The sequence below is a fragment of the Cynoglossus semilaevis genome, chromosome 7 (assembly GCF_000523025.1).
Source record: "Cynoglossus semilaevis isolate Cse_v1.0 chromosome 7, Cse_v1.0, whole genome shotgun sequence".
In the NCBI taxonomy this organism is placed as follows: Eukaryota; Metazoa; Chordata; class Actinopteri; order Pleuronectiformes; family Cynoglossidae; genus Cynoglossus; species Cynoglossus semilaevis.
Window position 1 is genome coordinate 11946890 of NC_024313.1, and position 27959 is coordinate 11974848.

General features: G+C 41.5%; 1 protein-coding gene across 1 annotated transcript in view; it reads right to left on the reverse strand.

Annotated features, from left to right (window-relative positions):
* Positions 1-27959, reverse strand: part of lama2 (laminin, alpha 2) — a 118329-nt gene that overhangs the window by 80596 nt on the left and 9774 nt on the right. Inside the window, exons 4-6 of the mRNA XM_025057060.1 lie at positions 8355-8519; positions 7290-7402; positions 238-289 (exon numbers count right to left, since the gene is read on the reverse strand). Of these exons, the coding sequence (XP_024912828.1) occupies positions 238-289; positions 7290-7402; positions 8355-8519 (330 nt within the window). The remainder of the gene's footprint in view (positions 1-237; positions 290-7289; positions 7403-8354; positions 8520-27959) is intronic.

A 27959-nucleotide genomic window follows, 5' to 3' on the forward strand; every position in this document is an offset into this window, starting at 1 on the left:
AATACAGTGTACTGCAAAACTGTAATCCTGTTTGTTTCCTGTTTGTTGGTAATTTGAAAGTGAAGCACAGGAAACTGGTGTCATTGAAGGGGACTCTGGTCTTTGAGGGTTCATTCTTGGAGGGTTCTGTCAGTGGGACGTCAACAGTTATTATAACCAGTGTGCTGTGATGAAGGCTGAAATAAGAGCTGGAAGTTCTGGATTCACAGGAGAACAGGAGGCGAGGTGAAGTCGTACCAGGACGAGGTGAGTTGGCTGCCTTCACGATCACATAGGCGATCTGGAAGACCTGCCAAAACAGACAGAGACGGAGACAGGACGGCGTTAACCTCAAACTCAGAAAATCAACAGGACTTTGTTTATTCATTAATGAAATAATATATGAATAAAATGTACTTTTTTTTCCCCCTTTTTTGTGCCAACCGTTTTTACTTCACTCTAAACAGAAATGGAACCAACTCTGTCCATTTCCTGTATATCAATACTGTGTACTACTGTAATACTGTGTTACATACACAGAGTAGAGCCAGTAACTCACACTTTTAAAAATGATAATAATGAGATGAAAACACATTTTCATCAGCCTTTTTAAAATAAATAAATAAATTAGAGGTTTTCAGGTGACCCATGTTGGGGTCACAATCCGTAGGTTGAAAAACATCTGTGCGTAGTGCGTGTGAATGTGGAGAATGACTCGAGTCTCAAAACACGTGTGAGAGTTTGATGAACCCACGATCCACACGTTTTTAAAAACAGATACCGACGTTCACGTTCCTCCCAGACGAGAACGGCGTGAAAAAATAAAATAAAATCTGTAACAAACACAAACACACAAACAAAAGGCTTCATTTCAAAGGATGATTGTGCAGATTAACACCAGACAGACAGACTGTGTGACTGGACGTGGGTCTGTCAACCGTCTGTGGTTCTTCACCACAAACATCTTTCAGCCAATCCCTTCTCCCTCTTTGTGTCTCTGTCTTTTCTTCTCACGATGTGGGAAGCAGTGTCACCTTGCAGCAATTAGGATGGAGAGAGAGAGAGAGAGAGGGAGAGAGAGAGATGCCGTGTTTGTGTGTGTGGGAGAGCGAGAGAGAGAGAGAGAGAGGGTGTAGTGTAACCCTATAGCAGTCATTCAAACATCATCTACAAAGACTCAGTGTTACCTGTATTCACACCATGAAGGGGATGTGTGGGAGTGTGTGTGTGTGTAGGTGTGTGTGGGTGTCTGTGTTTTTGCCTCAGTAAATCTGTGTGTGTGTGTGTGTGTGTGTTCTCAGTGGTAGCTTGTAACATGTTGACAGGACTGGGACAGCTAAGACGCTGCAGCACCTAAACATAGATGAACACAGCCAAGTAATGAAGTGTGTGTGTGTGAGTGTGTGTGATGGTTTTTAAAGTGTCTTATTTCAGGTTTTGATCAGCCGTGACTCTGATGATGAGAGCCATAAATCAACAAATAAACATCAAAACAACCGGAAACACAGGTAAAGGCCTGGACTGTGATTTATCAACCAAACTTGGTAGAAAAGTGTCTCCATGAGACACAAATTAAGCAAAACTAGCTAAAGGTCGGTGATTAAATCTGCAGTTAAAGACATCCGACCAAAAGCAAAGAAAAATGGTTAAACACCAAAGTTATCTCCAAGATTTACATTAGCTTCCATACGCAAAAATTAGACCAAACTTAGCTAAAAAAAAAAGATGAAGCTGGTGTTTTGAAAAAAAAAACTTAGGAAAAAAAAGTTAGATGATTCTGAGGGTAGATGAAGTTGGTGTTTTGAAAAAAAAAAAACAACTTAAAAGTAAAAAAAAAGTTAGATGATTCTGAGGGTAACAACAATAGCTGAATCAACAGCTAACAGCTAGCCAAAGCATGGTTAAAAGTTAGCCAATTAAACAGCACAAAGTTAGCTACAAGGACAGATACTACGTAGCTAACGACAGCAAACTAAAAGTTAGCTGTGATAACGTATCATATCGCAGACAGATTTGGATAAAATTGTCCTGGTAAGTTAGCTGTAGTAACGTATCATATCACAGACAGATTTGGATAAAATTGTCCTGGAAAATATGTAAATGTATTAATTTGCAGCATGAACAGATACTGCACAGACACATGTGAGACGTCATGTTAATGTACAGGATGTGACAGAGCTGTAAATGTGTTTTGGTTACAGCGCCCAGACGCAGACTTCAAATGTTTACTTTAATGCACAGTAAGTTAATTGGAGCCCAGTGTCCAGTATGGTCGGGGTCTCCTATGATTAAATGGAGCGTGAAAAATCCTTTTTTTTTTTTTTCCTCTGTGTGCTCGGAGAACACATTTTCAGGGGTTTTACTGAGCAGCTGGTGTTTATAGGCCATTCACATGGAAACGTGTGGAAATCTCTGGCCTGAAAAACCGCCGTCCAACTCCAAATCCGCTCACTTCTGCGGCCAATTACGGCTGGATTTCCACACAGAAACGTCCAACTGATCGAGCGGTGACAAAAACCATTCAGAGAATTCAAAATGTCATCGCTTTGGAAAAAAAAAAACAAACCCCAAATCTTTTCTTGTTTTGGCACAGATGTGCTGACACGCAGGTGCGAATGCCGTCAGAGGCGCAGGAACGCGTTAAATTTTACTGTCACTTCAAATATAAATGTGTTAACATCTCCCTGGACTAATAAAAAAGGCTTTTTGGCCTGGTCCTAAATATGTGTGACTCATCCAGCAGGCTCTGAGTGCCAAACGTATGGGGCAGCGAAACAAGCAGAAGAAAATTTAGTGGCGCTGCACACAGTCATCTCATCACAAAATCATTCAGCTTCTCCCCTCAGCTGCCACCACAAACCATTTGGTGAGAGATTTGGAGGAAAAAAAAAAAAAAAGAGTCGTTTGACTGGCTCTGCAGCAACAGGCATTAGAATACAGTTCAATGTTTGACTGCATTTCAGAGAAGTTTATGAAAATAGCTTCCAATATGCAACGATTTTTTTTCCCTTGAAAAATATTTTTCTTTTTATTCCCACGCTACAAACGCACTCTACACCATTCAAGGTATTTATTTTTTTTTACAGACTTTACCGTCATTTAGCCTCAAGCGTCTACAAATAATTGGCACAAAGACACTAGATATGAATCACACCTGTGTAGGAGGGTAGCAGGGGGGGGGCAGTCAAAGGTCTGTTTGTAATAGTTGGTTAAGACCAGTCGTCATACTCGAAACAAAATGTGCTTCTCATTTCAAACAACAGGAATTTTCATAGAAAATAAATAGAATAAAATGTCATTTATATTTTGCCACAAACGATATTAAACATCAAACCAAACACAACAAAACCTCGGCACATCAGTCTACACAAATATATCAGAAAAATGTTGAAGAAACCTCGAGACGAAAAGAAGAACCAAAGTGAATCAAGGATCTCAGGAATTTCCAAAATTAACATATTATTATTATACCACACAAAAAGACGCTGTTTTTACTGACGGTGAAATGTAATTGAGGAGATGCCAAAAAAAAAAAAGATTCTATCGTGTCTTCAGTTCGACTCACAGCTAAAGGATAGCTTTGATAGTCAACTTAGCAGAAGCTAAAAGGCAACATTAGATACAAACTGACACCAACTGACTTCAATACAGTGACATGTCTATGAAATAACTGAAGTTAGCAGCGGAGGTTGAGCAGCTGACGGACAACAAGGTTATTAAAGAAGCGTCGTCTGTGATAATCCACTGACTCAGACTGGGATTTTCCTCCTGACTCCAGTGTGTGAGTCATTCAAGAGTAAAATATCAAGACTGGAGGAAGCAGAGGGGAAGGGTCAAATTCCCCCGTCGGAGCCCCATGTGATAGAAATCTCTGAAATCCCATAATAGAAGACAGATGTCAGAACAGGACCTGCTGGCTCGGTTCAAGGAGACTTCCCTGTTTTCACAGGATCCTCTCTTCTGACATGTGTTTTTACATTCAAAGTCACTGAACTCCTTCTCCTCAAACTGATTTTTTTTATATTATTATTATGACATTTATTCAGTGTCCACTTCCCTCATTCTTTTTGCGGTTCACATTTGTGTTATTTTAATAACTAACCATCCAGCGTCTCCAACAGATTTGACCATTTATTTTACGTATGTTTTATGTTATTTCTTTTTTCTTTTTTTCCATGTAAAAAAAATAGTTAAATTAAAATTTCAGAGCTTTTTTACTTTTTTACTGTGTCACGTTTCCACTTGTGGTCATCTGTGTGTGTGCGTGTCTCTGACTCTAAAGTTTTTGATTGACAGCCTCTCTTAAGGAGGCAGAGGCGGTCCTGCCAGGTTCTGCGCCTCCACACAGCAGCGTTTTTGAACACGTCAAGTCAACTGTCCGTCAATCACGGTGGCCAGGACGTTACCTTAACGACTGTGATTCAACAGACTCACGTCTCCAACCGGTGACAGATGGCTGCTGCGGTGGACGTGGTGAGACGTTGAATGAACGACTGTGGTTAGAATCTACCAGGAATTCTTCTTCTACTGCGACCCCGTTTTTTTTAATTTCCCCCCCCGGCCCCCCCACTCACTGTTCCACCAAACATCACGTCCTCCATCACTACATCTGAGGTCGTCCTTCTCTACTCTTGACCGGTCGCTCTGTCTTCAACTGGACTCTAAGGAATGTATCCTCCAGCTTCTATATGAAACACAGTAGGCCGTCAATACATCATAGACCAACTCCACAAGGTCATTCAAAGGTCACCGCGATAGTCTGAGGCCTGTGCCACTGGAATTTAACTTTTTTTTTTTTCTAAAATCACACTCACAAATATCACACCCATCACACCACACTCACTGTCATTTTCTGAGTGAGATGACTGTGGTCACCGGGGAAATTCAGCTCAGTGAAGGATAAACAGCTGCCACTGATTGAGACTCACACACACACACACACACACACCTTACTGTCCATCACTCTCCATCAGGACGGAGGTCCACGCTTAACCCCGCCCACAAACCTGCAAAGGATAAGGCTGTAAATAATGGACGAATAAATGTCGCAGCGCAGTGAAATCTAGTTTATGTTTAAATATTTGGAATCATGTTGAAATATAGTTTATGTCTAAATATTTGGACTCATGAGCGATTTCTAAGAATAAAAAAAAAATCACATTTAAAAAAAAAATGCATAAGAGAAAATAACATTATTTTTTTATTACTGGACAAATCGTTACCACGAGCGAAAAAAATGCAATGCCATAATGTTAAACCAGGCATGTGTTCCCAGTTACTGTGTCCACGTTGAATGGTTTCATATCCCACAGTTTGCGGCAACATTAAACACTAATGGAAGAGGTTGTGGGTTCTACATGTAGTTGAGCAGAGGTGGAGGAGACGGATGGGCTCTCACGCATTATTACACTGTGTTAGAAGACTTGTTTTTTTGAAACCAGGATCAGGGTTTTTACTCAAAAGAAAACATCCAACAAGTGTTGATGCTGCTGCAGGTTTCCTTTCATGACTCCTCCAATTAGTCAGAGCGAGTCATTTATGCTTTTTCAGGTGCAATGTTGACAGAAAAATCTCAATTGAAAAAAAGCTGGTTTTCAAACATGTTCTTTTTCAACAGTTTTCTCAGACAAAATAAATAACATCAACAACAAAAAAAATCACTGATTTTCATGTTCCTTTCCAACATTTTTCTTTTCAGTATGATTGTCCAGATTCAAAAGTTCAAATAATAAAAATGACTGTATGAAACGACTCAGTTCGGTGGGTGGTCATTATAGAGAGTTCACTGGCATTAAAACAAAAAGCTTTTAAAGAAATCACGGAAAAAAGGAATAGCGTTTTTTTTTTCTTCCTCTCAGGCTAGGTCACATTTTCTATTCAGATGTCAAAAGACAAAGAGGTCACGTTTTCTATTCAGATGTCAAAAGACAAAGGTAATCAGAGAAATTCAAAGCAGGATAATAATGAAATCTAATGGACACCACTGTTAAATACAATCATAAAATATAATTATAATATAACGCCACTAACTGTTCATTAAACGGACTCATTCAGTCGCTGTGCACAGCAGTACCTTAAATATCACACTGTTATCAGGAGTGTGTAGTAAATGTCATATTTTTCTCAACTCATTTCCTTTTTTTGTTTTTCATGCATTTGAATTTTTTTTTTCAGCTCCTTAAACTCCGTGCTCTGTCCCAGACTCCATTTCCTCGACTTTAGATTTGAGCTTCATTTTCATGAACTTTTCTGCAGCACGACAGCCAATCAGAGGACAGAGGTCAGACGGACAGTTAGCTGGAGAGAAATGTAAATTTTCTAAAGTTGTATTTTAATTTATAAATATATTTTTAGATTATTTAGTTGATGATACTTTACAGCCAGATAAAACAGTAACACTTACACCCTGCTTCTCGATGCTGAAAAAAAAAAGAAATATATATAAAGGTGTCAAATGATTTTTTTTTAATCATGATTGATCACAAGGAAGCTGTGGATTAATCTTCACTTCATTTACAGCGCCCCCTGCCCAATCTGTATTTACCAAGACCGAGTTAAAATTTTAGAAACTTTTACTTGACATATTTAACATACATAACATATTGAAGCATTTTGTATATTGTATATTTCCATAGTTTTTCTTATAGACTGTCTGTGACAGGCAGTATCTATATTCCCGTATACATCACTTTTTTAACCGTCCAAGTCATTTTTGACAGAGCGTACTTAATTAACGGAGAGTTTCTCGTCTCCCAGGCTCATTAGTTATATTTCCATGACACCTATATAATTATAATCAGCCGGTCTAATCTGTTTAATCACACTTATGAGCTTAACTCAGTGTCCTAAATCATCCCGGGCCAGAACACTGCTCCTCAATCACCCAGACTGAGATGCTTTTCAAATCAAAATTGGAAGGATGAATTATTTAAAGAGTGATGCTTAGAACATGATTGATAACAGAGTCACTGAGTGAGTACCAACGCTGCTGGAACACAGGCTGGCAGTGTTGAAAGAGGAAACTACGACGCAGACTTTGATCAGTCCATCCTTTTTAGGTCTTTTGTTCATGAAAATATCTTTAAATATGATAACCACCCTTGATTAAAAATGCATTAATACATTTCAAATTGTATGATAGACTGAAGTAAAAAGGATAATTGAGTGTGAACTTCATTATAATAATTATTGTTTCGTTTGCTTGCTAACAGCACAACAACGTAGCGTCGATGTCTGTTGTTTACCAGTGGATCCAGAGAGGACCAAAGGTCACACACACTCCCATCCAGGTGTGTGTGTCTTTGTGTTACCTGTTTCAAGTCCAGTGTGATGGTCACGTAGTGATACTCCATGCCGTTCTTGATGGAGGGACTCTGCCACCAACGGTTCGTCCCGTCGATGGCGTATTCGATGGGATGGCGTTCTGTGGAGAAAGTCTCCAGGTGAGTGGACAGTGGAAGTTTCAACATTTTTTTAATCTGATTAACGTCACAAATTGATGAACAGGATAAACACGTTCAACCTTGACAGTCAAAGATTATTTATTCAAAACCTTAATTGTGCTTAAATACATATATATATATATATAAAAATTCAGGCTGAGGCGGTAAAAGCACACGTTTCTCCCCTCATAAATTAGAAGTTGTACTTTTTTCAACTTCTAACTCAGAAGCTTTTATTTCCCTTTTTCTTCCATAAAGTCGTTTTAATTCCCTGGGAGATAATGCAGCATTTTTACATATTTTACCGTATGGCACAAAGGTCTGTGTGTGTGTCTGAGTGTGTGTTTACACATTAGTCAGAACTGTTTCAGGTTGACTGGGAGCTGTCAATCACACACCCACTCATATATGACATTTACTGATTATACACTGTTTTATATAGTGTATATTTCTATAGTCATTCTCATCTGAGAAAACTATTTTTATTCAAAGAACTGGAGTAGGAGTTTGGTCAGAGATGGAACCAGAACGGTGGCCCTCTCATCCCTTTTGGTCACTTCTGACCCCTGACATGGGCCGTTTTAGAGGATGTAGAATCTGAACACACACACACACACTCAACGACAGTGAGTGACTTCCTTCTTAATCCCACAGATTGAGCAGTTCATTTAATAATTGACTGGATAACTGCCTGTCTCTCGGGCCGTTTGAATAATGATCCCCAGCTAATTTTCTGCATTGTCATAATGGAATCGATTTCTCACTTGTTATTGTTGTCGCCACAGAGCAAAATCATTGGTTAACATCTGGCCAATCTGGCTGTAATTAACTAATCCAGCGTGATTAATTACTGCTGCCATCACGCCCATACGTCACAGCTGTGGGTATCTGTGTGTGTGTGTGTGTGTGTGTGTGTGTGTGCCTCCTTCTTACCTGAGGGTTTGTCTTGGTCGCAGGTCTGACACTGAGCGTTCCTCACAGGCTGACCTGGTACGTGTTCCACCAGTTTACAGAACGTCTCTGGACCCATGGAGCCACAGGTGGCGTTGGCCGTAATGTCTGCCATGGACGCTAAGTTCAAGACGGCAGGAAACAGACCTGAGGGAGGAAAAGCTGGGGGTCAGACCACACTGGATAATGACACATAAACACAGCTGTGTGTGTGTGTGTGAGTGTGTGTGTGCATTAGGGCCGGAGCCCAGACATGAAGATGCAGCAGCTGTTAGGGCCGGAGCCCAGATATGAAGATGCAGCAGCTGTCAACGTAAACAAAAAGAAACACCACGGAGCAGCCAGACACAAACACGTCCACTCACAGAAATGTTAGTGTTTTTTTTTTCCTCAAGAAGCAGTGAAACATAAATGTATCCTGGTCCTGAACTGGACGTCTGATTCTCCTTCCCGTTTCATCAGACCAACCTGGACTGCAGGTTCAGTCACACACAACCCATGTCTACCAAGTCCATCCATCCATCCACCCATCCATTTTCATCCGCTTATCCGTTACCGGGTCGCCAGGGCAGCAGTCTCCACCCACATCACACTGCACCCTAACCGGGATTCGAACTTGCCCAGAAGGTGAACCCTGGGGTTCCACACCAACGACAGAGACATTGCCTCTGGGCCAAAGCGCCACCTCTACCAAGTCAGAAGTGGTAACTTTAACATAGTTAGTTACCAACAGTAACCAGAAGTAGCTTTTTTAAAAACATCAAAATAATAGTTTGTATTCATTATGTACCACCAGGAATACTGAAGAAAAATGACATGACAACACAAGGTGGCGCCACCATCAGTGTACCGTGTGCTACGCTGCCGTTCCTCTCAAAGCACAACAAATGATGAAGTAGTCAGAGGTGAAACAGTGCAGCTGACGAGGAACGTCGTTGTTCTGAATAATTATCCCGGAGCAGGAAGTGGAAATTGGCCGGGTTGTTGAATACTGTGTTATTTAACACAGTTTAATACATCGTAACACGGCGAGTATTTTATCTTGAAATTAAAAAAACAAAAACAACCCAGAGGACGTTTCAGGTCAGTTTACACACACGGACCAAGGACTTGTTCATTTACATTTTGTGGAGTCAGTGTTTCCTTTTCTTGTTTCCTGTCCCGGAACGTTTTTTGTTTTTTTTTTGTTTAGTTTTCTGCAACAGCAACAGAATGTAATCTCATATCATCAAAATACACAGGGTACACACTGTTACTCTACACTACTGCGTACGGCTCAGAAGTAATGACCTGTTTTTTTCCCCCGGTGCAGAGGAAAACAAACTACAGACATTAATAAAGAAAACCACATCCCAGATCCAACCACACACCCACCCTGAACTCCCCCATCAACATCTCCACCACTGCTGACCCCTAACCTAGCAAAAATGGGACAAAAGCTCCTGTTCAACATAACTTAACCTCAGCTTCACATAGAAATGTTTATATATTTTTTTTTTTTTTAAATCACAGCCTCCTAAAACCTGTGAAATTCTTTATAAACCCATTACCACCATAACACAACAGCAGGACGGGGTCGACGCCTGTTCTCTCTCACAACAACATAATGTGATTTGTAAAGACCGGAACGTGTGGCCAGGCCTCGCTCGCGGTCTGTGCCGTAACTGATGGCCTTGATTTTTTGGTTTCTTTTCTCAATGAATCATTTTGAGTGTGAAATAATGACGTAAAAATAAGATTGTGTTTCTTTACAGGACGAGAAAACAAAGACAAAAAGGTCGAGATTTAAAAAGCGATATGATGAAAATTAAAGTTAAACCATTAAAGACGCACCAACAGGGGGCGGGCACGAGCGTTAAAATGACTGACTGCTTCTGGCCAGAGTGAACCTCAGGAGTGTAAAGAACAAACAGATCATTATTTTCATCTTCATTTCATCAGCTCCTACAGTACAGGCACCAGGAGACTCCACACATATTATTAGAAATTTTTTTTTTTTTTTTTTACAGCTTACAGGCACATCTCTGCTGCCGTTCCCACAGTAGAAAGTATCTTCACCCCAGAGTGAATTACCAGCTTGCAGAACTTCAGGTTTCTTTGATTCTCGACATGAACATCAGTGTTTACACGTCCTCCCCCCCCGCCCCCCCGACCCTCCAGAGTGGGAAACGGACACGCAGACGAGAGCGTGATCGTATGTTACATCAGACGCCTCAGTTCAGCTCCAGGGTCAACGTGGATACGCAACAACACGTACAAATATACAAACAGTGTATGCAGAAAATGCAGGCACAAGGGATGATGGGGGGGGTGGGGGGGAGGAAAGGGGTGAGAAAAACTCTGGTTAGTGTGTGCGTCCAGTTCCAGTGTGTGTTTCTGGAGGAGTTGAGTCCAGATTAGTCCAGCTGTGGGTCCAGATGTCAACGCTGATGAACTGTGAAGAACGTCCCAGACACCAGAAGACACACACACACACACACACACTTCCCAATCCCTCTGTAATTGTATCTGAGAACATGCAGTGCCACAGAAGTCCGGATTTCCATTACTCAAAAGTTTTCATGAGAGACAACGCTGGCTCTCACGTGGTGAATGTTTTTCACTCGGTGCCAAACAAATGTTCTTTCTCAAAGAGTTGAAGTGAATAAACAAATCAGAACAAGGAGCTGAAGCAACTGAAGGACAATGATGGAAACGGTAACAAGAAAGAGGATAAATCACGTTTTAGAAAAACATTCAAGGCTGTGAGATTAACTAAGGGAGATGGTTTGTGGGGGGGGGGTGGGAGCAGAAATATAACTTCATCAACCAGAGGATGATGAAGATTGAGCGACTGAGCAGGAAGGAAAGAAGGAAAGAGGAAAAAAACCCAGAGGAGGTTTGTGAGGTGGATGGTAGTTTAAGAACTCCAGGAAAGATGAAGAAGAAGAGGAAGAAGAAGAGGAAGAAGAAGAGGAAGAAGAAGATGAAGAAGAAGATGAAGAAGAAGAGGAAGAAGATGAGGAAGATGAAGAACATGAAGCAGAAGATGAAGAAGAAGATGAAGCAGAAGAAGAAGAAGAGGAAGAAGAAGAGGAAGAACATGAAGAAGAAGATGAAGAAGAAGAAGAAGAAGAGGAAGAAGAAGAGGAAGAAGAAGATGAAGAAGAAGATGAAGAAGAAGCTTTTGTTTTTCACTGTACAAAAATCAATGTAACTGAATTTTTGTCCTAAGTCGGAACTCACACATTCAACTATGCAAACTGAGGCACCCCGTACACACACTGGTCCACCGCACCTGTCCCTGAGTCATCGCTGTTCACCGTCTCATGTCAACGCTCCATTAACCTGCAGCTCCAAGAATAGAACCTGCTGTGACATCATCCAATCATCATCACACCAAAAACGCACTCGTGCTCATTAGAAACCGTCAGAATATAAACATGGCATAATTCATCATCTCAACCACTGAGATCAAAGATGAACATTACCCAGAATCCTCTGTGCCATAATAATCCTTCACTTTATAAAGTCAAACGTTAATTTAACCCTAATGAACGTGAAGAAACTGCGGAAAATCAGAGGAGGAAACGTTGGATATAATTGTTGTGTTTTCTTCCTCGTCTCTCTTTTTTTTTTTTCTACACTGTGTACAATTAAACGAACACGACCTCAGTGTGACACGTTAATCCTCATTAACGTCAAATTCACCACATCAGGAGTCTGTTTACTCAGAAGAATAATTATAAAAAAAAAAACAAGAAGAAAGAACTGCAGATAAATCATCAACAGTCGATTAAATTAATATTTACAGACATTTAACTCATTTCATATTTAAAAAAAATAAAAATAAAACAAAAACAAACCGTCAGTGCCTTTTATTCAGCTCTGCATCAGTGGAAGTGGAGGACGTTACTGATCTGTGAGGGAATAACTGTGATGTTGAAGTTAAAGCCAGACTCAGGAGAACATCTGTGGAAATAACTGAGTTTTCTCTTTCATCAAATGATAGTTTTTACGTTCTCTGCTTTTTTCTGTCACCACTGCTAGATGACTGGGCACCGCCTGTCCCTCTCGCTCTGAGTGTGTGTGTGTGTGTGTGTGTGTGATGGATGTGTTATTGTTGAGTTTTGGGGCTAGATGTATGCTTGATGGAATAACAAGAAGGTTGAAAACGACAGCATCATCTCTCTCTGTATCTCTGTACGTCTGCCTTCATCCACAATAGTTGGAGGAGGGAGGGGGAGAATCAGCACATCTGAGGGGGACGGGGGGGAGGGTGAAGATAAAAAGATTGATGGAGGGATTCCCAGAGAAGATAGTGTTGTTTAAAAGGGTCAGGGCCAGAACTGTGGGCTGAGCGATGGGACTGGGATCAGCTCTTACACCGAGGCTGGACCGAGAATACGGCAGCAGAGAAGATTAACGCCGCGCACAGACGCCGAAGACGGATAAACACAGATGTATATACATGTATACAGTTTAGGAGAAAATACTAATATTTACTGCAGGTTAGATGACTGTACAGAGTCATATCCATAGGTTTGTTCACACTGTAGGTCAGAGTGGTTCAAGTCTGATCATTTAAGAACAGCACAAACTGTTCACACGGTCAAAACACGTCACATCTGGTCCATAAATTCAGGCTGCATTTCATCCAACTTGGTCAGGGGAAAGGTTAAGATCACAGATGACAACTGACAAACAAAAGTTACTGACGTGTGTAGCAGCCACGTTTAGTTCTGTGTTGTCACATTTTCTGTTTCTGTTTTAGGTGAACATCCACACAAGAAAATAAAAAACCACAACCGAGAAACGAGCCCGGTTCTTTCACAATAAAAGCACACTCTAATCTGGAGTCAGTCTGAGCTTCATTCATTATCTTCAACTCTACAACCAATCTGCTAACAACTCCAGGGGGCGCTTTTCCTAACAGTCGTCCAGCAGTGGAGTCCAAATGCCCCTAATCCATATTTTGTCATCGTTTCGTGACCTGTTTCTCTCATGAAAAGACAAAGTCACGCCACCTACTGTCGACTCTCACACGTGCAGCAGGTCCAGTCTGGTCCAGTCTGGTCCAGTCTGGTCCAGTCTAGTCTGTGGACTCCAGTCTGCTGCGCTGTGACGCCGTGTTGGTGCTACTTTTTTGGCCGACAACGTGGCGACGTGAGCTCATGCAGCTGTCGGCCCACGGGCAGCGCGGAGCACAGAGGGATTAAATATGAGAAATTATACTTCCAAGAAATTATCTATGTCTCTCACAGAAGCATTGCATCACGGGAATATTTCAATCTCCCCCCCAAATTCACTCTACTATGATTACCGTGACGAGGAGGATTTCCATTTACAGACGAGTCGACGGTGATTGTTAAAGTGCAGGAAACACTTGAAACTAATGTTGAAAAGTTAGAATTAAAACCACATTCTCATCAGTACTGATTACTTATATTTATGTTAGACTTATGATAGATGGAGGTTCTGTCGGATCATCTCATTTGAAGGCGATGCAAAAAGTGATTTTTTTTAACAAACTTTAGAAATGTGTCAACTTTTTCAACTTTAAGATTTAATTCAACTTCTGAGGCTTAAACATTCTCAATGTAATGAACGCTAAGTCAACATCCTGCTCTCAGTAACAACTTCCTGCCGTGGCGCTGTGTGTTTGCATGAACCCCCACAGATAAGAAGCGGGACGGCCACCGTAGCTGGTGTCCGTTACTTCTTGACCAAACACAGCAAAAGCAAATACGTCACTAAAGAACAAATGTGGGAATTTTAAGGACTCGCTGTACTTTCAAAAACTGAAACACAAAGTTAGATTTTTAAATAATACTGCGATCTCTTTGAGTTTAACATGTACATTTTTCCATCTGAAAAAAAAAAAAAAAGCATCAGTTATGTTGCATTAACTCATTAGCCAGTCTAATAATTACTATAATTACCACCAACAGGGCAGAAACCTGTACTTTACCACTTGTGGTGTACTTTTTCACTTCAACGCTGCACATTATTGTTAAATTCCACACATGTTGCTGATGCTACTCACAACTTGAACTTGTCCGATCTTCCTGGACTTTGGAGACACTAAATGTTGTCCTTTTCACATCCTAGTCCAAGAGAGGAGGACACGGGGGGGACGGGGGGGAGCATGGGTTTAGGATTGTGTGGGTGCATCAGTGTGTTTGTTTGTGTGTGTGTTTGTGTGTAGCTGATCTGAGCCGTCCTCCTCCAGACGGTCATAAAGTCAGACTAAACAGGAAAAGCCCAGAGTTATAGACAGTTAATACCCTTCTACACACGTGTTCACACACACACACACACACACACATTATGATGTTAATGAAGTGACCACATCTGCCCGAGGCTCCAGTCATCACTGTACTCCATAGAGGGGGTCGTCTGAAGTCCTGTCTGAGGAGACAGGACTGGTTCTCCAGAACCTCAAGTTGATTCTACAGACGAGAGTGAGGAACCAGCTCCACATTTTATTTCACCTCCATTTATATTCATTAAAAAGGTTAAAATAGGTCATGTATTCATACCAAACATATATATATATATATTTAATAAATGTTGTGTACACCTGTGGTGCCACAGGGAGGTACTAGTTTCTCCAAGTTTCCCCAGCAACACAACCGTGACCCAGTCCATCCTGGTGTTAGTTAGCGGTTAACACAGATCACCGAGTATGCATCGTATTAGCCAATAGAATGCTGTGTACGATCTCGTCTAGGTAAACAATTTCAAAAGGAGAATCCACATTTTTAAAGCCTAAACCTTCGTATGTATAATTACGTCATAATGTGTTTTAGTTTATTTTTTGACATATATCACGATATAGTGAAAATTTCACGAGAAAAATTCTGCGAGGTACTGAGGGAGCAAAAAGAGAACCGTGATATAGAGCGGGAACGTCGTATTTACATTAGAGTAAAGAGTGAAGTAGCCTTTGGTGCAGCAATGTCCTCGCCTTATACAAAATGTTGAAAAATGAAAAAAGGAGCAGTCGGGACAGACAGGATGTTTATGTGCCATAACTCTGGGATAAGTGGTTGAAGTGATTTAGCTGAGCTCAGATCAGGAGGCACTAAATCTGCTCTCTCCCTCTCTCCCTCTCTCTCTCACTCTCACACACACGTACGCACTGTCAGGTTTCACCTGATGAGGCAGTGATGAGGACCGGGCTTAAATCATCCACAAGCACCGACACAGACAGAACTGTGTGTGTGTTTATGATTTAAGTGGGAGCTCATCTGTGACGGCCTTGGATTGTACTTTACAGTCCAGGCTAGGACCAAGACCTTTACACACACACACACACACACACACACACGCGCAGGCACTTGTGTACAAACTCGCACACACATACAAAGTGTTCAGAAAGTATCTGGGGACCACTGGGGGGAGGCAGAGGGGAGTGACTGGTGTTGGTAATGAAAACATGTCAGAGAGTAGATTTACAGGAGAGAGCAACTTGACCTCTGCCCTCTGGAGATTTATCACCAGCAGAGCATCCAATCATCTCTGTGTGTCCTCCTCACACCAACCCCAAAGCGTAGAATAGTATAGAATAGAATAGAATAGAATACATCTGCCCAAGCTCCCTTGATTGCTCGGTCAGGTCATGGTTCAACGACTCGTCAGCCACCGATGAGGTCGTGTTTTGTTTTGTGTGTTGTTCTTTTTTATAGCTTCTGCTGGTTAATTTGTCTGCGAGGCACAATAACTCAAAAACAACGAGAGTGATTTCCATGAAATCAGTGAAGCGTGCTGGACGACATCCATTAAAGCAGATACAAACGGCTGTTCCTGCCAGTCGCTAAAAATGGAACCAAGCATAAGGTTTTTTTTTTATCTGGCGTTTGTTTTCAACTTTTTTATTTTTTTTTTCCTTGTCTCACAAATTGGCGCCGTGTTTTTAGAAAACATGCAGGCGTTTTTTGCAACACAGGCAAAAAATAATAATTGTTAGTTCTTCTGGTTAGAGAGATACACACACACAAATACACAGAGAACGACACGCACGCATCACCAAAATAATACTTTCCACAGTGGGACTCTTACGAAGCATATTGCCAGGCTCAGATATTTGGAGTACTTTGTTACTGGAAAGGTTTAGTTGTGAAATAAAGTGTTGGATCATCTATTTTTACAGAGTCGTCAACGTCATTTCAACTGGACTTAACGAGAAGCAGTCGAGTAGCGAAAAGGACCAACGCTTCTGAGGTCCGAGTTCTGGGAGTTATACTTCAGTTTGGTAGAATGTTAACCTGTCACGTGTTACGTTTTTTGCTAGTGAAAAACGATACAATAATACGATACGGTGCAATACAATGTGAGCGAATTATCGTTATTCATTTCTTGAGCTGATGAAATGTAACACTCTCTCTTATATTTGGTCATGAGAAGTAGAATGACCTCTGGGACAACAGAGACGTCCCCGTGTGTCCACTGTGGCCATATATATCAGATATATGTATCCACATATATATGTGGGCGTGCGGGTCGTGTGTGTGTGTGTCTGCTCTCGCATGTTCCGTCAGGTAAGGAAATAACATCATTCTGCAGAACTAGCAGCGGGGTCACGGGGGATTGTGGGTAATTGAAACTCCAGATGGACATGCATGAATTTCCAGGAAGCGGTGGTTAGCACGGAGATGACAGCCAGACGCACGCGCTGCAACGTTAATATCCTTCATTTCTGTCTGCCCACCTTCCTCTTTATTTCTACCTCTGCTATTTTCTTCTCATTTTCTCCACGATTTCCTTCCCCGCTCTTGTGGCTTTTCTTTACCCCCTGCCCTTGAATATCCTCTCACTTGACTTATGACTGACAAGGTTCGGGTCTGGAAACATTGTGCGACTGGCGAAAGACCTGAGTGGGAGGATCCACAAGGGACCAATCCACAAAAAAATGTACAAAAAGAGCAGCCAATAATCACGAGGAACACTCGCCGTACACTGACATGCTATTAATCTGGTATTTTCCTCGGAGAAATAAAACTCCTTAACAGTAGTCCAGAGAAGGAAAGGAGTGTGGGACTGGGACTGACTGATGGAGACCGCCGTCGTTTGGTTCTCCATCAGACATGTTGGTGAGCTGCACCGCTGAAATCTTTAGATTAGTTCAAACTGTTTTACTGCCTGGTGACAGCAGCATCAGCACTAACTCACAGCAGGTTCTCATGCATAGTTTGAACGTGACGTCGGGAGTATTTCACAGACATTTAACAGGTATTTAGCTCACATGCATCATTTACACACAAAGGTGTTTTTCAAAGGTGTTGCTTTATGAGCAAGAGGCTTAGAGTTAAAAAATATTTAAAAAATTAAAATTTTTTTTAGCTTAGCTATAGAGACTAACTCCTCGTCCTACTTAGTCCTACGCAGAATAACTCCTCGTCCTACTTAGTCCTACGCGGAATAACTCCTCGTCCTACTTAGGTATTTTCAACTATGGGACGCAGAAATGACGGCAATAGAGTAAAAAAAAAAAGTAAAATAGTTCAGACCATTATCATCATTAAGGTGTTTGATTTGAATTTGAACTTTGACAAATTCTGTCTTCTGTCTGTCTTTGGCATATAATTGTGGACTTACGTTACTTTTTTTTATCCGGTTTTGGTCCCTCAAAATTTGGATATTTTTATTGGACAATTCTGAGAAAAAAATGATTGAAAATATGTTAAAAATTTGTTTTGACTTCACTTTTTAATTTTTTGATTTGTCTTGATTGATGACTGGGATAAGAGACACTGCAATTATAAAAGGCTCATGTCCCTTAAATGAGGACAGTCTCCCAGGTTGAGAACCTAGGGCTGCAGCCAGAGAAAAATAACATTATATTTACAAAAACATTTACCGAGGTGGTCTACTTTATCACAGAAACTCACTTTTCTCTTAATTCTCCTTTAAATGGAGCTCTCTCTCTGCAGTTAAATATGAAAGTGTGTAAATCCCAGTGTATAATGTGTAAAATAGAAATGACTCAGTGGAGCTAAGAGGTTCGTTTAATGCACACAGCATTAAACGGTGGCAATTGAATTTGATCGAGCTGAACCACAGGTTGCTGACTGGACACTTTCAAGCGGCGCTGATGACTATTAGCTGGCCCACGGCTGCACCGCTAACTGCCCCGGCACCGGGAGACGTTCAAGATATATTAGGCGAAGCTGGAATTTGTGCTCAACGATAGGGATTCCATTACAGTAGCAGTGTGTGTGTGTGTGTGTGTGTGTGTGTGTGTGTGTATAGATGAGGTTGTTAATAGTTAAGGCCTTTAATCCTCAGTGAAAGCAGGGCTTTAAACAAGCAAACTTATTTAAAGATGAGCTGAGAAGACAGTGGCATTGTTAAATAAATGTGTTAATAATATAAAAAAATATCATCCCGTTTCATCATGTCATGACTCGTACAAAGTGTAAGTCCAATAATATGAATGTTGGTCTATATTATTAATGATTAATCGTGATTAATTACAATCACAATTATTCTTGAGTAAATTGTGATCAATCATCATATTGAACATTGTCATAGTTTGACAGAGCTAATCAACACGATAACAATATAAACTAATGACTACATTGAAACTGAGAGGGTTGGTCCCTGACATGGGGTCAAGGAGCTGAGGCCTAATGTTTTGATTAAAAAATAATAAGTGACTAGTTATCTTATCTCGTCAACTGGAGCTTTAATTACACCTGGAAATGATGAAAATATTCCAATCAGGAAAACATGTGGACTCAGGTCACATGACCTGTGTCCACTCCAGCCTGTCATCTACGTCTGTGGTGTTTTGTCTTTGTGACCAACACGGACTTGTAGATGATTAAAATGAAAAATTATTCATCACACCTGTGCACTGTGCACCACCTTACAGTGTGTGGTAGAGACAGTGGGGTGTGTAAGTGTGTGTGTGTGTGTGTGTGTGTGTGTACTGCATTTATTATAGTGGTGCTACAGACAAACTGCTCCCTGGGCAGACATTGATTTTCACCCAATGGATCTCACTGTTAGCAAAACCTAATAGCTGGGCAGGTAATGGGAACATGTTATGAACGAGGCCCAGTGGGCAGNGGAGGAGAGATAAAGGGGTAAAGATAACAAGAGAGGAGTGGAAACCTTTATGTTCTTAACTCGAAGACAATATGAGTAAAATTCCAGAACAGGAACAATTCTAATTCTAATAATAATAATATAGTTTTATTCCAGATATAGAACAATGTTTGGTTCTCAGTTCAGAGCTTCAACTGTTGTTGTCCTCCTGAACAGAGGGGAAAAAAAAAAGAATCTGCTTCTTGTATTCGTCACAAACGCTTCATAAAAATGCCTGTCCTCAGGTTGGAGACCACCTTTGAATGAAGAACAACATCTGACTGCGCCACCTTCAGGCCTTTTCTTGTAGTTAATGGACAAAACAATAAATCAGTTTATCAAGAAGGCACGCAGGAGATGATCTGACAATTAAAATATGATCATGATGCACAAATCAGAGTGGGGGCTGATGGGATACGAGACAAGGGAGGGCAATTATGTAGAGAGGAAAGGAGAACTGGAGGCAAAAAGGGAGTGGAGCAGGATTTACTGAGGAGGGATGAAGGAGGAAAAGGAGGAGGAAAAGCAAATACATCAGATGTGAGTTGAGAGCGGAGCCGCTATTTACCATTACCGCTAATAGGTTGCAAAAGGAAGCAAGTCATTAGCTAAATGGATAGGCCCTAAATGACACATTACCATGTTAAAGGCTGATTCCGCTCATTATTGGAGGCAAGATTCTTCCATGCATCAACAGCTAGTGCTGTGGGCGGGGCCGCGAGCACACAGTCCTGCTGCATCAGCGTTAACAGACACCCAACACACACGCACAAACGGTACTGACAGAAAAGGGTCTACAAGGGGTCAAAACAGAGTGCTTATTTAGGTAAAAAAAGAACGTGGAAGATGAACAACAGTATCGTCAATTATTCATCTTCTACCACTCCATCCTCCATCACAGGGTCACATACAGAGACAGATCATATCTGTATCAATCAACCAACTGAACTGAAAAAGTTCCTGAACTTTTACAGCAGCTCCAAAGCTCAGCACTGGTCAACGACGTCTGGTCATTAAACCCAGATTAATGTTTGTGTTGTAATCATCTTGCTGGTAATCAACCTGTATTCCCTCGCCATCCATTGTGGTACCTTTCTACATTTCCCATGATGCATCTGTCAGAGATGTGGACTGGCTTCTTTTTTTTTTTTTTTTTTTTTTACAGCTGTTATTTACGCGCCACTGTGCTGCCAATAATTTTATGTAGGCCACCTGGAAATTAGATTCACCAGCATGGTCCCACTATTAATTTAATGGCTGCTTGGACGCGGCTTCACACTGATGGAGAAACAGGCACCGTGTTTATGGCAGACAGTTGACATGGCGCTCAGAGGGGCAGCAGCTCAAAGACAAAATAAAAATAATATTATTAAGGGTAAATGTGAGAAAGGTCAGAGGTCATTGGGACACAGGATGTGAGGGAGACAGGGCCGGGTAAGGACAGAGGATGTTGGATTTTTACTGCACATCTGTCCAAAGTATTTAGATAAGAACGTCACACAGAAGCCGAATTTAGAAATCGAAAAGGAGATGAGATTTAAAACTATCCATTGATATTTTACCAGAAGAGTTCGCCGACTGCAACTATCCATCGATATTTTACCAGAAGAGTTCGCCGACTTCACAGGGAGGCATTTACAGGAAATCTGTTCTTAGAAGCAGACCATTTTTCAGTATTCTCTCTCTCTCTTAGAAAACAACTTGTTGTCCTGGTGTTGGTGCTGAGTGTTTTCACTTCTGTCCTTTCAGCGGTGAATGTCGACCAGCTGTGATCAGGAAGATCGACCTTTAAAAACCTGTCCTCATGTCATGTTATTATATCATTACACACTGACGCTGCAGGACAGTCGCCTCAGCTCCACAGACTGAAACACATGCCAGTGGTGGGAGTCAGACTGCATGGATGAAAAATGTCACATAAAAACATGTTAAAGCTAAGAAGAAAAAAATTAAAAATGGCAAAAGGACAATCAGTATCTTGGTACTAATTCCAGAACTCCTAAAATTTAGTTTCAGCTTTTTTGTTTTAGCAGAATTTGTAAAGACAACATTATTTTGACATATAGTTTGTCCAAATATGCACATTTTTTTTTATTGATTTTTTCTTAAAAATCCTAAACAGGTTTATTTACTTACTTTTAATTTGTCTCTAAACGTTTTGACTCACCCTTGTGCGTAGGTTTGTTTCAGATGAAACGTAAATGTCAGAAAAATCTAAAAAAAAAAACCAATTTCGTGATTCAAATTTCTATGACTAATCGTGACTAATCAATACAAATTAAAATGTCTAAATACACATGTTCCAAGTCTCTGACTTTTCAGACTCTTTTCTAGCTTTTCTACAGATCATTTCTAAACAATCTCTTCGTCCAGATTTATCTCAAAAACATTTTCTTCACAGAGCCTCAGGTCAAAAACCCCACACACACAGATTTGTGTTCCGACCAGCCGTAACAGACATCTTGTGCAGACTGATGTAGACTTCGCCCGACTAGATGTTGAGGTTAAAACAACCATCTTGTCTGGTGTCCTCAACATTAAGGCATTATTAGAGAGAGTGTAAAAATATCATCAGCGTGGGAGTGAATATAAAACACAGAAACTTCAACATATCGAACAGAATCCCAGCAGATCGAGCCTTAAACGTACACAAGTCTTTGTGAGCTCGCTCCGAACAATGAGCCGGTTGATTTGCTACAACAGAGGAGTGGGCTCCTCCAGGAATGATGTGCTGACGGACCACCCACCACCCACCCACTGTCGGAACAAGCCCGGGGCTCGGCTGAACGCTCACACCGGCTGTCTTCTGTGGGGCCAAACAAGGTCGGCAGAAGAAACTAAGTAGGAGTTTCACTAGGAATTTGATGGTTTGACAAACTATTCACAGGAAAATGTTGATTACAGCCTTCAGTCCTGACGCATGGAGAGACTGTGAATAATTAATAGGAAATAAAAAATAGAATCTGTGCTCCTGCTTCATCAGGACCAGACCGTTAAGGCTCCAACACAACTGGACCCTGTTAGACACCCCTAACAGGAAACAACACCGTGACACCTACAGTCTCCTCCAATCACAGAACAGCACCGGAAAATTCCCACATGCCGTGTGTGTTTGGAAGCACAAAGGCTCTGTGGGCCCACATCCCAACAAGAACACACAATCACACACACACACTCATACCATTTTTCATGTATTCCATCTGGTGTCAGACGTGAACATTTGCTCTGCATTAGCCTCTGTGAGTTTGCTTTGGACGGGAATAATGGAAAAACAAAGAATATATATATAAACAATGGAGACGTGAAATTACATAGGGAATGCGGCCCACCTCTTTGTACACAAGTACACACACACACACACACACATACAAAACTGATGAGAAAAGCAAGTGGAATAATGGAAAAGCAAAAACGCGCACACACACACTTCTTTTCCCCTCCTTCATTTTAGTTTCTGCTTCTGTCTGTTTTTCAGTGCTTTGTCGCCACATACACACAAACACTGCGAGGGTTGTGTGTGTGTGTGTGTGTGTGTAAATGTGCGTGCCATAGCTAACCAGGCCGGTCTAATAGACTCTTATTCCTCTGACGCTTTATCAGCTCAATCACACAAACATTCAGCCCCAAAAATAATGGCCTTTCTGTTTGCCGCCTCTGTCTGTGTGCATGTGCATGTGCGTGTGTGTGTGTGTGTGTGTGTGCTTGTACATCTATCTCGAAGCCAGGCTGCTGAGACCCTGTGTGCACTGCATACAGATTTGTCAATAAAGTCAGAAATGACAATGGTTTGGTTGTGAGCACAGAGGTTACCAGTCCTGGGTCAACAGCTTCTGCCACGGTGATTTAAAATGACTGGCAGTTGGTCTTTATGTCAAGCGTTTGTTTACTACTTAAACTGTCACATGTTTAATTTTTCATCAACTCATCAAATGCAGCAAAGGGAAAAAAAGCTCATTTAAAATATGAAATGTTTTTTTTATCCAAACCGTCAATAAAGCCTTCAGTGAAATTGTCTCTGTTGCAGGAAAATGTTCAAAATATTCAAATATTTTAAATGTGATAGTACAATAATACTTGAATGAGTCACTGCCTCATTTTGGGACAAACCAAATATGGACAACACTTTGGACTCATTACCACCAGGGGTGAAATTCCCTGACCCTGAAAGGTCATAGTTCAAGAAGGTGAAAGGTTATAAAGTGGCTTCAATTTTTCTAACAGCTGGAAAGAATTAGTGGAAACAAGTGAAAACAAACTCTTAGTGACGGCATTTTTCAATTCTCTCTCTCTCTCTCTTCATCAAAAGTAAAAATGCTCAGAAACTCCAGGTTCAGGTGGGGAAAAGTTTGCTCGACGAAAAAAAGACGTTCCCTTCGTTCTCCTGTCTAACCGTTTATCTCTGACTGTGTTGTTCGTTGACAGACAGATGGTTCAGCCAATCACCTGTCAACCGTTTACCTTGAAATCCCCCGCTCTCGTCGTCTTTCCAGAGAAACTGTCCCAGATGGTTCTGTGTGACAAACCATCTGGCAAACCAGGTCAGTTTCCAACAGGGTCTCTCTGTGTTCTTACATTGACACACACACACACACCGTACACACAGAGAACACCATGTTGTGACCATGTGTTAAACAACAAGGATGTTGCGGTTGAAGTAAATGACCATTTCTAGCTGCCAGTGAAGCCAGACAGCATCAGTTCATAACCAACTTTAAAGGAACCTCAGACTAACGAGAAGCCGCGGCTCAGACGACCTGCCCACGACCGAACAGACGTCTTCAAGATATCTGAAGGTTGAAGTTTAGGTTCAGGCCTGTCGGCGGAGAAAACAACAGACATGAAAGAAAACATATATAAGTTTCAAATAAAAATATATATATATAGCTTTTTCAAACAGACAGCTGGCACAAAGTCCATGAATGAGACACAGATCCTCACATGTGCAGCACATGTGTGTTCAAATATAGAACATGTTTTAGCTGGTTTAGCTAACAGATTTGAATTGCCCCCAGATGGAGATGGGAAGATGTTTCCAGTGGTCTGGGACACTGAGGACGGATTCTTCTGGGACGAACACTTCCATCCACACACACACAAACACCGACCGTCAATAAGCTCACACTCGGCTGCTAAAACAATATTTACTTTAATTTTCTTTTGCCTATCAAAAGCAGTGGAGTTGATTAATGACTTCACACCTAAAGTCTCGGAGCGTTATCAGGAGCTGTTAGTGAGGAACGCAGCGTGACTGTTGTGTACTGTAAGGTTAATGAGGTTTGGAGAAGGTGCTGTTATGTGTCAGGAGACACAATACAGTGGCTGCAGCGGCAGCAGCAGCAGCAGCAACAAACACAAGGTCAGCACAAGTTCAGGCGTTTATTTTTTTTTTAGATAAGAGAGTGGGAATTTGGAGGAGACAAAGAGATGTTATCTGTGAAAAAATAAATTCCTTGTCATGAGCCACCAGTGTCATCACAGGTCATCACAGATGTGCCCCCCTTTTTTTTTTTCTGACGAAATTACTTCGCGCACGCACTTTATTTTCAAATAGAAAGTTCTTATCCTTCTTAAAAATCAAATGAGAATAAACCCTGTCTCTCTGTAATTCCACGAAACCCAATATATTGACCCAAAGACCTGACTGAGTCTAAAGTCTGTAATAACCCAGTGGAGAGTTTCTTTCTAAACTTCAGTCCAGTCCTTGTCCTCAACAACATGAATCAGTCTACGGTCCTGAACGATCCATCTGATACTCGTGTCTGTCTGTCTGTCTGTCTCTCTGTCTGTCTGTCTGTCTGTCTGTCTCTCTGTCTGTCTGTCTGTCTGTCTGTCTGTCCAGGCTGGTCTGACACATGCTGGGGCCGCGGACCTGAAGTTGACACCTCTACAAACACATGCAGGATGTTGACATCTGACTGGACAGACACAGGTCTGAGACTCACCCGCTGACCTGACTCCTGTTCATTTCTCAAACTTGACCAGTCCAAGCAGAAAAACAGCCTCAGACCAAAAACTCAAGACAAACTACATCCATTGCCTTAACTTTACATGAGGCAATCCTTGTGTGTGCGTGTGTGAGTGTCTTGTTTTTACGACTGTCTTTGAACTGCCAGAAATGCTGTATCTGTCTCCTGTAGAAAGTAAGACGGCTTGTTCTCAGTGGATAAACAGAGGGTTTTGAAGTGAGGCGATATGAGCTGGAACAGAACAATAAGACCTCCAGGAACCAGCGGTGAAGGAGCAGAGCAAGACAAACAGAGAAGAGAGAGGGAGCAGACATGGAGATGGGAAACAGACGATTGTTGTCGGTGGTTCTTCTACCCAGGTTGAAAGCCAGAGTCAAGAAGACGGCGGAGGTAGTGAAAAAAATGGACAAGGAGGAAGACGACAGGAGGAGGAGGAGGAGGGTGTAGGGTTCATCTAATCTGATCTAATCCAATCTACAGAGCAAAGTACAGTATATAAAATTTACATTTGACATTAGAGATGCTGAAAATAAAGGACTAACAGACAATCAGTGGTCGACTTATGGTTTCATCCCAGATCCAGTTTGGAACTGTTGCTTCATCAACAGGTTTTTTTTTTTGGGTTCAGTTGTTTTATGAGCAGACATTAAAAAGTTCTGTGCCTGGTTTGTTCCTAATTCCCCAGATTTCTCATGTCAGACTTGTTACCTGAAGAGCTCATAACCAGAGATTAGAGTCATATGGTTTGACGTCTACGGGTCAAATCTGTCGTTTCCACATCAATGGAATGAGACTTGTTACCTGAAGAGCTCATAACCAATCTGTCGTTTCCACATCAATGGAATGTTTACCCATTTTTCTTCTGGGAATTAATGATGGGAAGGATGAAGGAGAAGAGAAGTATAAACCACAGGAGAGGGGAACGGAACAACCAGGAAGGAAGGAAACCATGGAGAAAAATAAAATACCAGAGGACACAGGAGAAGGATAAATAATGAAAGACTGGACAAGAGGATGATGAAGAAGAAGATGATGATGATGATCAGGAGGCTACGGAACTGACGGAGAAGAAAGAGGACAGAGGGAGGGAGAGAGAGAGGACAGAGAGAGAGGGGGGGGGATATAAGTAGAGGAGAGAGAGGGAGAGAGAGGGGGAAAGATATAAGTAGAGGAGAGAGGATGAAGGGTTATGAGTAACTGAGGAGGGTATAGAGTCTGCAACTGTGTGTGTGTGTGTGTGTGTGTGTATAAGGGGGCTCATTATTGACACCATGTGTTACCACAGGAAGCTCCTTGGGAAAATAAAAGCACCCGGAGAGATCACAGAGCAACGGAGTGAGAGAGGGAGACAGAGAGACGAGAGAATGACAGAAAAAGAAAGATGAAGAAAGTGAGGTCGCCTTGAAGACTTTGCAGCTGGAGATACGTGTGTGTGTGTGTGTGTGAGGGGTCAGTAGACTCTGTTTTAGCAGCTGTGTGTCTTTATGTCAAGCATGCAGTCTCTGAGCCACAAGGTCCCAATGTTAACTCCCATATCTAAAACTGAGGCATTTGAGATAAAAATAATCCCATTGATCGCTGCTTGTTTCACCTGAAGTGACTTTGAGGCAGTAAATGTCCAGGTTAATCAACAAGACAACAAAAGCCACTGAGGAAGAGTGGAAGGAGGAAGAGGAAGAACCGCAGCCACAGTTTTTATCTGTGGACTTTACAGAGTCCTGCACTGGAATGAACTGCAAGGATTTCTTTTAAACAAAACAACTGTAGAATGTTCTGACTCTGAAGATGTTGCTGTAAAGATTGTGTGGCCAAAACCATCATCTCAGCCAACAACAACAACAACAACAACGACAACAGAAATGTCAGAAATGCTCTGGAGAACTCTTATGTTGCAGAGCAGCTGACTTATTAGCACGATCGTTAGCATGTTTCAGATCAGAACATTAACTGAGACCCTCAAACTCTATTTAACGTCATCTCCAAAGTCTGAAAGTTCCTGTTGAACTGCACTGGACTCAGAGGTTTGACTTGAAAATCCAATCAGGCCAATTAACATTTAAACTCCCACTGTTTCCTTCTCATTCCATTTCGCAAAGATATTTAACTCTCGTTGAGCTGCTATATCGACGCAAAAATAAGGAAAATAAAATTAAGTGTCGCTGTCGTCGAACCCATTACACAAATTTTATGTCCTTTCCTACAAATCCATATCACACTCTGGTTTATTGCTCTTTATGTGCAGCAAATAGTCCAAGTGCACAAAACACACACACACACACAGACACACTCTGTATGAACTCCTGCACACACACAATTACCAATTTATCAACTCATGCCCTCCTTCTCTTTGTGTGTGTGTGTGTGTGTGTGTGTGTAAGCCTACAGTGGAGTGGAGCAGGGCAGAGCAGCCATTGTGTCCCTGGTAGAATTAACTATTGATTTTTCTCCTCACTATTATCAATGACGCTCCGACAACAAAACAGCACAGGAACACATGCACCCGTGGTGCCGTACACACCCAGGCACAGACCTAGATACTGTTCAGCAG